The following is a 14,801-nucleotide window of genomic DNA, read 5'->3' as shown; positions in this document are numbered from 1 at the left end:
TCACATCATGCGTTTAATTACTTTCATCCTTTGTGAAAATTAATTGAAAAAAATTAAACCCAAGCAAAACTTTGGCTGCTTTTAAGCTTAATAAAAGAACTGCATTTCGCTTTCAAAAACACCGCAGCCAAAGGTCTGGAATGAGATGCAGGTCAATCAGCTATTCTACTAAAATATGAAGATTAAATATTCTTCTGTGGAGGGATGCAGGTGCTTTTTTGCCCCCTTTAGCAGAAATGACCTTTTTTAAGAGTTTTTACATAATTGCTTACTATCTGGCACTGGCTGGTTGAAATTTTTTAACCACTCCTCTATGCAAAATTCCTTCAGTTGCCAGATGACCTTAGGCAGGAGGGTTTTCAAACAGCAGTTCCTCTATCAAATCCTTTTTGAACTCTGGGCTTTAAGGACATTCAATCACCTTACAGTTCTTCCTTTTGAGTTATTCCAGGGTGGACTGAAGGTTAATTATTGCCTTGTTGAAATGTCCCTTTCTGATTCACTTTTCAGACAGGTAGCCTCATATTATATTCCAATAATCTTAGTTATGATGCAGAATTTATAGTTCAATAAATGATCGCCCAGTCCCCCAAGAGAAGGGAGGCGACCCCAGACCTTCCCATTTCTGTCAGTTCTTCTTCTACTAAGCTCCCGGTATGACAAACATGTCTACTGTTACTTTAACCAAAAAGCTCTGCCTCTGATTTGTCTAGACAGAACAAATTATTCTAGAACTCCCAGCCTCAGCCTGTTGGCAAAATGTATTTTACTCTTAAATTTTTTGCTTCAAACATCAAAGTATTTTCCCTGCCACATCTTCAATACAGGGAACCATCTCTTTCTGATTGTCTAAACCTTTGCCTTGACAGTAACACTTGCATGAGCTACCAGCAGCTCCTCTAGTTAAAACTAGGGGTTTTGTCACTCTTGGGTTGGATTTGCTTTGGCAGCCGGTTCAGTAAAAACTGGCAGCCATCTAAAATCTACAGTTTTTACTGAGAGTGGAATCGTGGCTGCAAAAAATAATTTAAAAAAAATCTCTTGCTATATTCTTCTGGAGGTCTTAGAGAAAACTTAAGATTGTGGCATGATGATTTCAAAGAGAAGCAGCAAACTCTAGATCGGTTTAATTAAGACAGGCTCCACTTGTCACTTTGCAAGCGGAGGCTTATTTTATGCTAACAGTGACTAAACTTTTCTGAATATAAAGAATTAACAGTGTTCATTTTAAATGTGTTAATCTTCACTTCTTTTTTTTTTCAAATTTACAGCTATCAGTAGCTTTAGGGGAAAAAAATGAGAGCATCAAAGTGTTACACTTTATAATGCCCATATTTAGTCCCGCCCATAGTCAGCAGCAGTGAACTGTTCATTCCTTAAGCATTGCTCAGCTGTGACAGGACTAAAAAAGAGAAATAACTCTGTCCTTCTCTCTGCTCTCTTGCTGTCTGCAAATCCCCAAACTCACTTTTTTGCCATTTAAAGCGTAAAAGAGAATCTTGGTATTAGACTTTAAACAGTCCACCAGTGTTTGCTCCAGCTAGTACTGCCATCACTACCACTGTAACCTCACCATGTTCATTTCCATGCTGCTCTAAGCTGCCAGCTGGTTACGTAAAGTGTTTTCATATGAAACACATTTTGGTGAAGTCAGTGGAATGTTCAGTAAATGCTCCAAATTAAATCTTGTGTCACATGTGAAGTCTACAAATGTACAAAAAAAAAAGCTGTTTTTTAGCTTTCGAAATTACGTACAGCTCAGACTGTGCCAGAGCTGGCTGTCTAATATGTCAGGTATATTCAGCAAGTTGTGCCTGGACATTGTGGAAGGATCTAGTTGGGAGGAAAACAGGATTATTATTATTTTTAATGCAGTGTGAGTTAATTGGCTGTGAGTTTAAAGTATCCTATAAATATCTTAAAACCATTCTTCTGCTAACAAATCATTTGGAGTATTTGGAAGAAAAGGAATGCTCCCCTTACAACAGTGGGCCTCTTTGTACCAGATCAGATTTCTTAGGAGTTCAGAAGTCTGAGTCAGAAAGAACCCAGATTAGTGAGTCAATGTTACTTCCTGTAATTCAAAACTGCCCGCAAGAACCCAGACCCCACAGCACGTCGATCTGACAAAAACCCCGGCAAGTCTGCCGCACATGGTTTTGCTGTTTTTGTTTTGTTTCACACGTCGGGTGTATTTCAGGTCATCCGCATACACTGCTGCCAGATGGACAGTAACAGAGGGTTATGCCATTGACTGAGCAGCTGGATGTCTGACTGGTGCAGAATATTCGCGGTGGTCCTGCAGAGACTCTCCAGTTTGATCCCTTTCTTTTCTCTGTCTGCACATTCTCTAGAAAACAAGCAATGCACCACACTTTTGTATTTACATTTTCTGCATTGTATCCCATCATCTTATTTCACTTAATATGTGATCCTGATTTACTCAAGCTCATCTTTAATACAGTCCAATAACAGTTATTCTAATAACTCATTTGTGTCTCATCTCATCTATAATCTGTGATGTGATGCAAGTAACCTGTACACAAAGAAGGTTACTCATTTGGTTTATTTGCTTTTTACTCGAAGCAGGTTCCAGCATAGATGAAAGTACGGAGCCAACCATCCTTAGTAAACAATTGATTCCATATGTGATTCGGGGGAAAAGGTTGAACTGTTGAGTCATTTGCCATAAATGATGACATTCATTTTAAATCTATCCCAGTCTGCTTGTCTGGCATAAAGCCAGAGTACCAAAAAAAAAAAAAATGTTCTAAGGAATTAGTCAGTTTTTCTGTAAGCAAGCTTTTGTGAATCGTATAAAGGACTGCTCCTCTCTGACTCAGAATTGTCAGTGTCCAATGTTTTTGTCAAGTGCTTTGGAAAAACTGTAAATGTTAAACCATCCACCCACCAGAGAGAAGTCTGCACAGAAAGATCTCAGCGCACTGAATCGCCCAGCCAGAAGCCAACTCAGCATTTCTTCTTTATTTACTAATAAACTACAACTCATTCTTTATCTAAAGGTCACGCTTTTGTCATGGATCGGACATTGTGTCTGTGTGCCGCTCTGTTTCCTCATTCGCCTCACCACTTGCTAAAGATAGCACCATTAAACATCATGGAACAAAAAATGATTCAATAATGAAGCTGCTTTTGGCCTAAAATGGTCAAAGAAAAAAAAAGCTTCCCTGACGTCCTGACAGCATGTCCATGCTCAGATTTTGAAGAGATGTATGGTAAATGCACAATAACAGCTCAAGAGAGTATTTAACTGTTTGATATTCGTCATAGGTAGCCATAAACCAATAAATAACCACAAATGGCTGAGTATGCACTTTAATAAAACCAACCAAAATCTACATATTTGGATGGCTTTGGATCCAGATGTTCACTTCCCCATGGTTTTACTGCATTGTACAGCAAAAAAAAAAAAGAAAAAAAGAAAAGAAAAGTTTTCAGCAATTTCAGCTGCCCAGCTCAAAGTGTTTTCTAGTGTCAGCACACTGCATCTGACTATAACAGGCACCATAGTTCAAGTCAAAGCTGAGATCTTCTAATACCATATAGCTGCAGAGGAAAAGCCATACAAGTAGAGGCCATAAAAGGCTACTGACTTAACATATTTACATTCAGTACTTAATTACCCAGAATAACCTGTGACGCTATTGGCAGTAGTGCAGTAAAAATAAGAGAAATCCTGGGACTGCTGAGCTACTACACCACATACTTTCCTCAGGAATGGAATGCTGCTGCTGCTCCTCAAGTCTGAGAGAGGAGGTCGCTGTTTTCCCTCACTCAAAGGTATTTTTTGAATACCTTGTAGTGGAGAGCTGACTCAAAAATATAGGAGTAGGAGGAGAAGAAGGAGGAGGGGGTGGTGAACATACTTAGAGAGCAACAGGTTTATGACTTCCTTTAGAAATCTGAAGTTTTTCTTGGCTAATGCTGGCAACGTGAGCTGACTTTGTGCAGATTAGTTTTGTAAAGTAAGCAAAAGCAGTCGCCAGCAGTATCTGTCTTCTATTTATGGCCTCCCCCAGGCCTCCCCCCCCTCCCCACCCCACCTCCCCAGACTGACGTCAGCACAAAGTTATTTTCATGAATGGAGGGGGCGGTCACGAGGAATCGGTGACGTGAGTGCTTGCGGAAGCAGAGCGTGGAATGTTGGTACATTGTTGTTGTTTTGTAGTTAATTTAGTACGAGGATACGCCGCTGCCCGTCTGTGCTGGACGCTTTTTACCAAGTTTGTCAACTTGCTTCACCGGTTGTCGAGGAAACATACTTTGACAGTTTTACACACTCCGGTCCACAGATATCTGAGTCCACAGAGGTGAGGTTGTATTTTTTTTTAATTATTTATTTTTTTCGGGAAGATGTTTTGACATTCCTTCCTAAATTACTCGAGTTCTCACGGTGACATAGTGGCGCACGCAAACAGGCTTGTGTTGTGCATCCTCTTCGTAGGATAAGTTTTGATCCCAGTTATGAAAGCTCATGTTGATTTCGTAGATTTGTTTCTTTCGGGCGGACACGTGTTGTGCTGGAGATACATAATACAGTGCTTCAAAAGTGGCGCAGACCTCCGAGCAGTCGCATATAGGAAGTTAGAAATTGTATGAAAATATGTAACAGGGGGAAACAAACGTGTGTTTTGTCGCTTTCCTGCGATTTGAAATAGTTCTTTGAAAATAACAGCGGTGATTATGACACTGACTGAATGCGGTCCCTTTAAAAAAAATTATAGCTAATAATTTTTATAAACTGTATAACGAGCGAGGAGACGTTTTCGACCAGCATTGTGGGAGGGAAGAAAAATAAGACGATAAAAATCACACTATTTCTTCGCACTTCTCATTAAAAGTAAAGCTAAAGTTACAGAATGTGTTACAAAATATGTTTATATACTATTACTAAGCATGCCTGAACCTCTAAGGTTTTAGATTATAACTTTTTCTAGAACGAAAAAAACCCAAACCCCAAAATTGCATTCCCCCCCCCCCCCCCCCCCATGTGTGTTTATTTATAGCATTTCTGTGACTTGAATTAGATTTTCGGAAAATGGAAGTGAAATAAACTTCCTCACTTTCCTATTGAAACAAATCCATGTACAGCATTTTTCACATCCTCCTTAATTTTCGCGCTCTTCCCCAGCTCATGGCAGCGAGGTTGATAGCGGGTGCTATAATGCAGAATACCAGCCTGCTTTTGACATTGAAATCGACACGTGGTCTGCATTTTTAGACATGTGGGACAAAGGGCACGATGTGGAGTGGAGGTAGACCACCGGGGTTGACTAGCCTACAAGAAACAGCAGAAGGAACCCATATTTCCACAAACGATGAATCACTTTAGAGACTTTATCTCATCGCTGTGTTTAGCTATAATTCCTGCTCTGCATAACTCTTAATGAATTGGGTAAAGATAAGAAAACCTTGAATTACAATGACTAATTGAATTTTTGACCATGGCTCTAAAATAGCTCACAATGATCTTCTTTGCAGTCTTGTATGTCCACCTTTCAGTTTGCCCTTTGCCATTTACTTAAAAACTTGTGATTAATATATGGAAAATATTTGTCTGAGTAACTTGTTCCGCTTAGATGGTCACAGGTTGATGTCTTGGGGGGGGCTTTATGATTCACTGTTGTTTCTGGTGGGTGCACACTGACTTTCAGTCTGAAGCAGTAGGAGCAGGGTGTGCTCCTGTCATGAGGTTAACATGTGGTTCAATCACCAAAGTGATGATATCTTTTTTGGATGGAGAAGTTACAGCAGCTGACTCATCATACCAGTATGGGACAGTGGGAGGGGGGGGGGGGGGGGGGGGAGAGAGAAATTCCCCTGAAGATGCAGCATATGGTCAAATTGTCTTCCCTTTGTTTCTCATTTTGCCGGACAGTGGTGATGGATGAAAGCAGTGCAGAATGCGAGACCGTTTTTGTGGTGGAGTATTGTGAAAGTGAAATGTTTGTGGTTAGCAATGCTATGACTCACACAGAACACGTTGGCTGTGATGTGTTTTGCTCCTCTTACTGGAAAAAAGATGTCAAGTTTTGATTACTGACTGTGGAAGCCAGTGATTTTTATTTGCAGCCGAACATGCCAACCAGAGTGGACACAGGCAATAAGAGGTGACTGTTTGAACAGGTCTGCCTTGCATCTGTCAAACGTGACTCCCTGGCAGTTATATAGCATTTGAGATTGTTCCCTCTGCCACTGGCAGCGACATGTATCAAGTCATTTCTGTCAGAAAGACTGGATCTCAAACCACTGCTTTCACCTCATTATGGTCAGAGGTACTCCTGTAATTATATTGCCGGATTGTGTTGCTGGGAATTCTCTGTTGATTCCTGATGGAGCTGGATGCAACTCTTGATTCTGTTGTGATTCAAACTCAAATCAAATAATTCGAAACGTTTGCTCAACCTATCTGTCCTGAAAGAACATTATCGAAATCTTTAGGACTATTATTAGCAGTGACTGAATATTAATATGTCTTCTTTTATTCACTAATTATTAGTTATAATTAAAAAAAGGACCGATGTGTCCACTTTTCATTCTTTACATCGTTCTGAAAACCAGTGTCGATGACTGGGAGAATATCTTCTCACAGATATTCGGTGAGATCTCCTCCCTTTCCGCAAGAAAGTTCCGCTGGTCATGCCAACCATTTCTGAGGTTCTCTGTACTTTTCCTTCCTCTCCCTGAAACAACGGGATTTTCCAGGAAATGTCAGATCAGGAGGGTGTGATTCCCTGCTGCTGGTTGTCGCTTTTACCAGTAAACAGCATGACTCACTGCTCAGCTATGCTCTCCATTTCCTTCACATAATATCCCACCAAATGTGCTGCGCTGGAGAAAGAGCAGAGTGCTGCGTGCCTCAGTCTGTGAAGAAATCTCTCCACCCCCCTCCCCTTAGAAAAGTGCAAGAAATGCAAGCGCTTTCTCATGAAGACTAAAGTTGAATGTCAAGGGCAGCATTAAGTCTGCTTTGCGCTGAACCCCCTCCCCAACCTGCACAAAAAGAGAAGAAAAACAAAGAATCCAGACAAGCCAGCTCTGCATTTATTAGTGAAGTGTGAGCGCATAAGTCTTTGATACGCTGTTTATTTTAGGGGAAGGCTGGGCCCCACAGTTACCTGCTGTAACTGAACAGCAGCCATGAACTTGACCCGATCCCTGACTTCAAAAACAGTAAGCTATACTTTAACCACGAGGTATCGGTGAAGGAAAGGTACATACATTTATTTAACTGGCTTGGTCTCAGATGTGGAGTAAGGTTACAATGGATTTCTTGTCCCACAATTGTTTGCCTAGAGATGATTCTTTTTAAAATCACTGTTTTCTTGCTTCTGCTCTGGTTTACTTGCTTTTGAACTAGTTAAAAATATTCATAACATGCATCTGTACATCTTCAAAGAACACAGCAGGCAACATTGTGCTTTTTGCTCAAATCCCCCAGCAAACAAGCAGAGCCGTGAAATGTTTGTGCTTATAGTGGATAGACAGTGGAGCATTTACTCCAGTGAGTACTTATTTGGTTATCAGTCGTCAGAGGGGTGTCGTTAGGAATAAAACAGTATTGCTTGTTGTATATCAAAATGAGGGAAAGTGAATTTTTAAAAAAAAAATGAAGCACTTTGTTTACAATTTGTCCCTCAAAGGAACACAACAATAAGAAAGAAAGACTCCTGACTTCCACACGTAAGCATGCGCAGGCTGTTTTCCATTTATTTGGCCAAGTGACAGATGTGCGATACTTCAAAATTCCAGACATTTTGTGAAATTTGCAGCCATTGTTTTACAAGTGGGTTTGTCTCCACTCCACCCCCGTAGCTGAGCGCATTGCAGGATATATTCAGACTGCATGTTCCCTCTTCAGCGAAGGTTCGCCTGTGTGCATGTGAGGGTTTGCACATGTGTGTTCGCTCAGGAATGTGGTTTTGTTCTTTACCCGCCAACTGTGGCTTTTCTTTGAGGTAGCCTATTTTCCCAGACTCCTTTCCTTACTGTTATGAAGAAAAAAAAAAAAGCCTAACTTGAGTTGTTTTCTTGACTATAGTGAGAGGACGTGTTTTGTCTGTCTTCTCTGTGTGGTTGCTGGGGTTTGTTTTGTTCTCTGAGGAAACTTTGGTGTCTTAATCAAGAAAGCCGTGTCCCTGTGCAAGTTGCAAAAACATAAGCATATGCCTTAAGAATTTCAGGCAAACAATCTGGCATACTGGTTCAGACTGGGGACCTCTTGTATAAAGATCAGAGAGGCCCCAGTCCGCTTTTCCATGATTTTTTCAAGGAACATACCCAGGGACCCCCCTCTGACGCAATACCACTTAAATTAGACCGTTTAGGGCCAGCTTGCTTTTGAGGAATGTTTTATTTTAGTTCATCTTTATTTGATGCCTCTAAAATCTCAGTTATGTAATTCTTTGCAGCATGTTTTGCAGATAAATAAAGGACATCAGCGAGCACACCAGATGTTCCTTAAATCTCTAAACCGAAGTTTGTGTGGATTCTGTTTGTAGCTGTTCGCTCATTACACACATTTGCCATGTATTTATTTTCCAAGTTAGGATTCTGACTTGATTTTCTATTTCAGGACAATGACTTAGTAATGTTTAAAAAACAAGAAGAAGAAAAAAGCATTTGTTTTTCTAAGTTTTCACTGCACTACTGGTCTGAGTTAGAATCCCCTAGAGGCCCTGTATTAACAGAAATATATATATCACACAATGAACAGTCACACCCACAGTATTTTCTTCCACGAATGCTTCAGCTAATAGGTCTGAAGAGAATATTTCCCCTCTTACTGAGGGTATCACTTATCGCATTGCTCCCTTTAAATTGTTTAGTTGGCAGAAATTTGTGTCAGCACTGCGGGCTAAATATATCCATGAGCGTTAAATAAGGGCATAGGGCAGCTCAGGAAAGCCCAATGAGAGGATCCAACCACAGAGAGACGGCACTAAATCGATAGACTACATTGTCTCCCAGCAAAAATACATCAGTGACTATAAAGGAAACTATTTCTCTGTGACACTCTATCTTTAGGAATTTTCCACATGCTGCCCTGTAAAGTTCAGCAGAACTATAAATGTTATACTGATGTGATGATTTGCTTTGATGAGGAGGCAGAATCCTGTAGACTGCTGCTCTGTAAATCCAGAGAGGTCAGATCAGAAGATAAATGATGGATTTAAGAGGAGAATTGAGGATTTTTGTACACAGGTTGCCTTGAAGTTAGCAGCACAAGTTAGTGCTGTTCTTTTTTTCTTTTGGTCTGTACTATGTATGGGCTGTGTTGCGGTTATGAATGAGACTTGTTTACCCTTTTGGTGACCATGTGACTCACACTCCCACGCCCATTTGCAGGGCGTTTCCATGGTATCTGTTGAGCATGGAACAGTGCACTCGTAGTCAAGCTGGTCTGTAGGTCTTGAAATGGAGCCTTTGGGGGATGTGTGCCTCTCACAGGATCGCAGCTCAGCGCTCTTGCTTTTTTTGGCCATGGCAGCAGTCTGGAAAGCATGTGGCTCACTGTAATGAGTACAGAGAGGCTTTTCTAAATACTGCCCTGGCAAAATCACTGAGGCAGAGAGCTTAAATGCAAAGTTCTGTGACGAGCAGGAGAGAGGTTGCCTGTTTCTAATTTTGCCTGGTCTAGTGAACTACATTGTCACGGCCCTCTTTTTAATATGTAAAGACAGACAAGCAACAGTGCTGACAATTAATAGAGTCATGCTGCCATCTGCTGGTATTTATGTCACTAACAAACAAACATGAGCACTGACATATGATGTAACCCTGGGATGTGACGTCTGTGCAGTAAACTTCTCGAGTATCACCACTGGGGGTGTCATTTCTGCTTATCTGTCATATCTGAAATGTCAAATAACATGCAAGTAAAAAATATCAGTATCTCATTTTTAAAATATAGTGCTTGAACTAAAATGCACTGTTTAAAATTCCTGTATGTTAACGCACTCTGCAGCAGAAGTAACCCGAGTAGTATAAACTAATGATATGTGCAAAGTAACACATGCTGTCCAGTCATTCTAGTAGAATAACTTCACTACCTCAATTGCTTCTAAATTGCCAACATAAGTAGCTGAGTAAATCTGCTTAATTGTAATTACTTTCGTCCATCAATAATATGTTCTGTTTCACTTACTTGAGGTCGTATGTTTTTTACTTTTCAGTGTCTTCTGTGAGATTCTGGTCATTTGTCTTCATGCAGGGAATGACGACTACTTTTAAGACGAGCAAAGCTTTAAAGGTAAGCATGAGAAGTTTGAAAAATGTTTTAGTGATTCACGCCTGCACACAGTTCTTCATGCACTGCTCGTGTCTTGCAGGTCAAGAAGGAGGTGGGTGAGAATGCCCCTGTGCTCAGCGATGATGAGCTGGTTGCCATGTCTGTGCGGGAGCTCAATCAGCACCTGCGTGGGCTCACCAAGGAGGATGTTGTGCGATTGAAGCAGCGACGGCGGACCCTGAAAAACCGCGGCTATGCCGCGAGCTGCCGCATCAAACGTGTTACCCAAAAGGAGGAGCTGGAGAGACAAAAGACCGAGCTGCAGCAGGAGGTGGACAAGCTGGCCCGTGAGAATGCCAGCATGAGATTGGAGTTGGATGCACTGCGAGCCAAGTATGAGGCTTTGCAGTGTTTCGCACGGACTGTGACCAGAGGGCCTCTCTCACCAGGCAAAGTTGCACCTACCAGCGTCATCACCATCGTCAAATCTACCAGCCAAAACAACTCCAGCCCATCTGCTTTCTCAACACCTTCCTAGTGTTGACAGGACTGGGCTCTCCTTTGCCTGCCTGGTCCTTCCTATTTCTGACCTGGTTTAAACCTACTCATCCCACACTGAGACGAGGCTCGGTAGTTAGACTGAGGGGTGGCCGGGGTGGCAAGCTCTATGTGATGTTATGCTGCATTCACAATTCTGTCTCCCTCTTTTTGTCTCTTTTACACAATCTACATTGTCTGTGCACTGTGCAAACCCCCTTCCTGACAACCAGCACCGGCAGGTTATCGGGCCTCTGTGACCCTACCTCCATGACTAATAGCAGAGATTTGCTTTTACTCAAATTTCAAGTATTTGACACGCCTTAATGTGGCAGCACATGGTCTGGGACACCTCTCATACTTTATGATGTAAAGAATAAAATACGAGAGGTTTAAAGTAACGCATATGAGACAGTATGGATACTTTTAAAGTCTTTGCCAAATCACATTTTCTTTGTATAAATATTAATGAGCCTGTGTCTGTTGCCTTGAACAGTTCTACATGTGATCTATGCAATATCTCACATGTATTTTAACACAGAGGTGATATCTTTCCACTGTGAGGTCAAATGGACACTTCTTCAAGGCCACAGTTATCAGATGCCTTTGAAAGCTAGCCAAACGCGGCACCGGAAACTTATATGCTTAGCACTTTTAGGAGGTGCTAAGCAGTAAAGTCACTTGACTAAGTGTTTGAGTAACATGAAAACTTATGTAGAAATGGTTCTGAGGGATCTTTGCATTATACTGTTGACAACTGACCAATGTTTAGCTAAAAAGCTATACTAGTCTTTTAACCATGATACCTATATAAGTAACTTATTTAGAAAGCAATACCAGTACAGTTCAGAGAAGTTTGAATGATGCAGCTAAAAGTGATCTAATCTGGCAGTTTTGAAGAAACACCTTAAATTAATATTTGGAAAGAGTTAAAATCACCCATTATGATAGAATTTGTCTTTGTCGGACTGGACTGTGTTTCCTTGTACAATATTCTGAAAAGTGCCATTTGTGCCTTCATTCCTCCTACTGGCAACTGAGAAAAGACATGTCTGAGTACCGTCAGATTTCAGAAGGGGTTCCGATCTCTCTTGTCAACTACATTCTAGTTGACAGATAGCTGAAAAGTACTGTTATGTTATGTTGTCAAAGACAGTGTAGGCAGTTGGAGCTGTTGCATGTGATTGCATTTGTGTGTGGCCCCTTGACTCAGAAGTTTCTTGATATATATTGTAGAAAATTTTTTAAATTCTGTTTAAATGGTAAACTTGGTCAGACTAAATTGCAAAACTGGAAAGTGATTAAGGAACATGCGTTTGACAATGGTGTCTTTCATCAAATAGCACTTAGAGAAGACTGTTAAGATACAGTGAGCAGAAAAAAAAAAAATCACAGGGCCACTTGTTTAAAGGAAGTTACGCTTGCATTTCTGCAGTTACTGGAGCTTAACTAGGTGAAAACACAATGTGGTCGGACCACTTACAGGAAAGTTGTGCCGAATGTAACTAATGATAGTGAACTACTACTATCTGCTGAGGCACTTACTGAGTGGTGTTTAATCTCTTTTCTTTGTATGCAACTCTTGGTAGGTAATCCATATTGGATATAATAATAAGAGCAGACCTTTTAAGTATGATGCAATTCAAGTTGCTTACTGTATATTACAGACTAGAGACGGCAAAGCTCCCACCGCTTCTGTTGTCCCTTAGATTGAGAACTCCGTCCAAATAGAAATCATTCCTAATACTGGGTCACAAGAAGTGCTGCTGCCGGTGTTGGTATTTCCGAAACAGTAACCAGCTACTTTTCTTTTGACACGCTCTTCTACAAGAGAACTCCTGACGCCCGTCTCTAGAAACTGTGGTGTCAAGATAACTAAATGCAGTAAAGGCCTTGCTCTCATTGTACATTTTGTAATACCGTATTTAAATATGAAATTCACTTGAAATCGAGCTGTTCTTACCGAGAATCCATTCCCAATTTGGAGTGAAGTCAATAGATTGTTCATGTCAGGATTTTCTCTTGGCTAAGAGGACATGACTGTTCTTCCCCTGTTCCATAGCTGCAAAGAACAGTATGGGGAACTTTGCTGCTGTACAACCTGCTGTGATTTATAAGCAGGGGCATTGCTGTGTTCTTACTCTCATTTTGTATTTTTCATTTGGTTTGTGTCAATACAGCCCATATTCTTTTTTTCCTGATACTTAGTTTTATAAGCATATACATTATATAAATATACATTATATAGTACATATTTTTCTATATTTATGTCTTTTACTATGCTGGGAGTGGTGTGATTATGTAATCGGTCTTTGAAGTCTAATTATATGAATGCTGAACTTTTCTCTTAAAAAGAAAAAAAAAGGAAAAAAAATAGTATTCAAATTTACAACGAGAGAACTGTTTTCGTAACTTAAGTTTTGTGAGTATTTATGGCCCAAGAATAGTTCTTCTCAGCATATTCACAATGTATCTAATGCACGACTTGGACAGTAACTAGGGTTACATGCAGGCTGCAGATGACCTTCTGTAGAAGCTATCATATTTTGTCATGTCAAATTTGATCATTTCGAGTGTAACACGAAACACTGCCTAATATCAAAAGTGCCTAATTTCAACCAAGTGTTTAGTTTGCAAAATAGGCTTTTGGGCAGCGTTAACTGAGGAATTATTAAGAATATTGCAAATAGAATATGAGGAAAATTTGCTCTTAAAACAGATCAACCTGCATGCAAACCTAGTCCGCCCCTGCAGCCACTAAACCTGGTATACTTTTCTAAATATGTCAAGCCAGAAATTTCAGTGACTGCAATGCTTTTGTAACTGCTTAACAAAAAACAAAACAAAAAGAACCCCAAAGCTCTTTTACGACTGTTCACCCAGGCCTCTTACAGATAAGGAATGTGTCAAGCCTTGGACAAATGAGTACATATTACCTGTTTACATAACTTATTTCTTGAGCACATTCACCTAAAAGGCTTTGTGGCTAAAAGCATTTTCTGCATAGCATTACAGTGACCTCTTGTGGTTTAGTTTCTAAGCAAAACTAAGCTACATCAGGGTTTCTTTAATTTTAGCACTTATTACTGTATTTGAGTCTGAGGTGAATACTTTTTTATGAGCACACCTAAATAATAATTACCTGAAAAAAAAAAAACAGTTTCAAATTTTAAAGTATATATTTATGTACAGTGCCTAAATAAGGACAAACCTTCCTCTGGGTGAATTAAGTTCTACATTTCAGTATGACCTAGCAGAGAGTTTATTCATGCTCTTTTCTTAAGCTACCCAAAAAAGTCTAGTAGACACACAAGTTTAAAGAAGGTTAAAGATGTAGATACATTAATGTAGACATGTTTATAGGGGAAAATAAAAAAAACCCTCCTGCCATGGGTGAATACAAACCTTGGTTTGATCAGCTTTCTTTCTACATCGAAGTAAACCGCAGTTAATACCAAGGAGCAGTAATAGAACAGATCTTTTTTTAAATCTTTCATACAATAATTATAGCAAATGCATGTACAGAAATGTGCATGCTTGTATATCTTGAGTAAGCGTTCGAGGTGATCAGCCGTCTTTGATTAAATAAGCTTCAACACACAAGCTTTGCCAGTCCTACAAGCTATAGTATTTAACTTTAGCCATGTAGAAAGTCAGTTTTAATATTGTAAGAGTGGAGCATGTGTACAGATTAGGTGTGGCTAAAATTATGGATAAAATACATTGAATGTTAGTTTAACAGCAGCAACTTCTGCGTTTGTGAGTTTGAGATAAATGTCTCGAGGCTTAGAGTGACTGTCAAATAGCAGTAAAAAGGCAGCATAAATTGAGTATGTACCATTCATGACTTGTCATTACTCTGCTCATATATTTTATATTTATTTCAATGATTTGTGTAATTTTATTAAAAAGAAAAAACACCTAAATTATTTTTTACATTCATTTACATGTTTTCTTAATGAACTACCCTCATGTACAAATAAAATCTATGTTGTTTCTGCTCTTATTTAAT

The 14,801-nt window shown here is 39.9% G+C and overlaps 1 protein-coding gene and 1 long non-coding RNA gene across 2 annotated transcripts in view; both read left to right on the top strand.

Annotated features, from left to right (window-relative positions):
• The window catches only part of LOC309705887, a 269,576-nt gene that overhangs the window by 225,530 nt on the left and 29,245 nt on the right, over positions 1–14,801 (top strand). The gene's annotated exons all lie outside the window — the stretch shown is intronic.
• mafk (v-maf avian musculoaponeurotic fibrosarcoma oncogene homolog K) lies at positions 4,127–14,784 on the top strand. Its single transcript, XM_082529686.1, has 3 exons — positions 4,127–4,331; positions 10,197–10,273; positions 10,353–14,784. The coding sequence occupies exons 2-3, from the start codon at positions 10,229–10,231 to the stop codon at positions 10,788–10,790; spliced, it is 483 nt and encodes a 160-aa protein (XP_082385812.1). The 5' UTR covers positions 4,127–4,331; positions 10,197–10,228; the 3' UTR covers positions 10,791–14,784.

This window comes from Aulonocara stuartgranti, assembly GCF_965226115.1.
Source record: "Aulonocara stuartgranti genome assembly, chromosome: 4".
In the NCBI taxonomy this organism is placed as follows: Eukaryota; Metazoa; Chordata; class Actinopteri; order Cichliformes; family Cichlidae; genus Aulonocara; species Aulonocara stuartgranti.
Note: the sequence above shows the minus strand (reverse complement) of the source record. Positions and strands in the feature narration are given on the sequence as shown.